We start from the raw sequence: 2,500 nt of genomic DNA, 5'->3' as shown, positions 1-2,500 counted from the left end.
CCTGTTTGATATTTATTTTTATTCAGTTCCAAGTACGTTGAACAGTTAAAGGTGGGTGAAACAGAATCACTTGTAGCTTTTTATAAAAAAGGATATGACTGTCCCACAATAAAAGAAATCAGTGGAAAGGAGTTTGAGAGTTTTCATCAGGAGGTCTCGCTGCTTGGCCCAGCGTATGATGTGCACACGCCTGTCAAGGGAACAGAAGTGCTCTTGTACCTTCCTAGCGACGCATCTGCTGGTAAGTGCTTTTATAGATGAAGATTGTGCTGTTCAAAATGGTGCAGACGAGTGCTCGGAATGATCACCATGCTGTGTTTATACCCGGTGTTAGTTTGGTGTCGTGTAATCACATCAGTTCTGGCCTGAGTTAGATGATTTAACCAGAATATTGATACCCAAGGTTTCAGGCATTTGCACAGTTAGCATCCTAGGTATCATTATGATCTGTCTGTTGGGTTAATAACCCTTAGTGCCCTGATTCACTTCACTTAACACACCATAGGTACCTTCCATTTTTAGCTGGTATTAATCCAAAATCTTCAACCTGCATAGACCAATACACAAGGGCAAATCGCTGCCTCTGCTGAAATCGACTAACTCAGTAACATCTTGTCATGCCACCCACACCCCTGCCATACTGCTGTCTGGGTGATACCAGGCGAGGGTGATGCTATTGAGTACTGTTCAGGTCTCAGAAGCTAAACATCCATAAAATGCTAAAATATGGGTGGAAATGTCATTCCCTCTTGGGTATCCAATTTTCTGCATCTGCCTTTTGAACTGGTTCAGAAATGGAAAAACTCTTTGAAACACAGCCTGCAGTTAATATCACTAAAATTGTTGCATTTAAAATCAAACATGAAGTGCCTATCATGTCTCTTTGCCAAAGGTTAAACATTACTGCTGAAGACAGGGACATACTGAGACTCATACAGGGACCACAGCAGTAATGAGGGAACCACAAGATAAAAAGATTGGAGTAAACAGCCCGATCAATCTACAGCCACATTCAGTTTGGGCTACATTTAATCACTCTCTTAACTTCATCTCATCAAAGAACTTCAACAGTGACTCAGTTGGTAAATGCACCGCCCAGCAAGGAAGGCTCCAGTGAAGAATAATCGACAGGAACACAGGGCCCAAGTTTCGGGTGGAGTTGCTCCTAGTTTTTTGGAGCAACTAGTTTAGTTTGGAGTATGTTAGAAATTGCAATTCTCGGATATTAGTTTGTTCCAGTTCTAGTGAGTTAGTTTAGGTTGGCTTTAGGTAAGGTACTTTTTTTCACAAGGGGGTGTGTCCAGCCACTCAGGCCTGTTTTGCAAGTTTCGGTGTTCACTTTTTGTGAGTTCTGAAAAACCTTACCTAGAGTTAAGTTTAGTGCAGGCACAGCCAGAGACGGCGGGTGGGAAGCATTAAACACAAAGGACACATCAACATCACAACAGCGGGGCGTAAGGGAAGTTAGAGGATTTTCCATAAACACCTTCACAACAACATAATGAAGCAAAGTACATTTAAAGCACCAAGCACTAAACGAAGCACAAAAAGTAATAAGCAATTAATTAATAAAAAATAGAAGGAACCCTGCACCTAAAGCACCAAGACCAAAGTAATAAGTAATCAAGCAATAAAAAAATAGAAGTCCTACCTTTAAGTGAAGGGAAGGTGTCTCTGACAGTGTCTCTCTCTGTAGTGTCTCTCTCTCTCTGTATCTGAAAGTGAGGGGTGCGGGGGGGGGTGTGGTGTGTGTCTGTGTGTGGGAGGGGTGGGGATGTGTGGGGAGGGGTGGGGGGTGGTGGTGGTGGTGTGTGGGGTGGGTGGGGGGTGGTGGGGGGATGTGGGTGTGCATGTTGGGGGGGTGGTGTGGGTGGGGGTGTGTGGTGGGGGGATGTGGGTGGGGGTGTGTGGTGGGGGTGTGTGGTGGGGGGTGTGGGTGGGGGTGTGGTGGGGGGATGTGGGTGGGGTTGTGTGGTGGGGGGATGTGTGTGGTGGGGGATGTGGGTGGGGGTGTGTGGTGAGTGGATGTGGGTGGGGGTGTGGGTGGGTGGGTGTGGTGGGGGGATGTGGGTGGGGGTGTGTGGTGGGGGTGTGTGGGTGGGGGTGTGTGGTGGGGGGTGTGTGGTGGGGGATGTGGGTGGTGGTGTGTGGTGGGGGGATGTGGGTGGGGGTGTGTGGTGGGGGGATGGTGGGGTGGGGGGGGATGTGGGTGGGGGTGTGGTGGGGGATGTGGTGGGGGGATGTGAGTGGGGGTGTGGGTGTGTGGTGGGGGGATGTGGGTGGGGGTGTGGGTATGTGGGTGGGGGTGTGTGGTGGGGGGGATGTGTGTGGTGGGGGGGGTGGGGGTGTGTGGTGGGGGGATGTGGGTGGGGTGTGTGGTGGGGGGATGGGGTGGGGTGTGTGGTGGGTGGTGTGGTGGGGGGGGTGTGTGGTGGGGGGATGTGGGTGGGGGTGTGTGGTGGGGGGATGTGGGTGGGGGTGTGTGGTGGGGGTGTGTGGG

At 50.3% G+C, this 2,500-nt stretch overlaps 1 protein-coding gene across 5 annotated transcripts in view; it reads left to right on the top strand.

Annotated features, from left to right (window-relative positions):
* Positions 1 to 2,500, top strand: part of LOC139279792 (uncharacterized) — a 54,242-nt gene that overhangs the window by 28,153 nt on the left and 23,589 nt on the right. For all 5 annotated transcript variants that reach the window (XM_070899013.1, XM_070899014.1, XM_070899015.1 and 2 more), the window contains one exon: positions 27 to 241. In XM_070899013.1, coding sequence (XP_070755114.1) covers positions 27 to 241 — 215 coding nt within the window. The remainder of the gene's footprint in view (positions 1 to 26; positions 242 to 2,500) is intronic.

This window comes from Pristiophorus japonicus, chromosome 14, assembly GCF_044704955.1.
Source record: "Pristiophorus japonicus isolate sPriJap1 chromosome 14, sPriJap1.hap1, whole genome shotgun sequence".
In the NCBI taxonomy this organism is placed as follows: Eukaryota; Metazoa; Chordata; class Chondrichthyes; family Pristiophoridae; genus Pristiophorus; species Pristiophorus japonicus.
The sequence above is the reverse complement of the archived record's forward strand: the minus strand, read 5'-3'. Positions and strand labels throughout refer to the sequence as shown.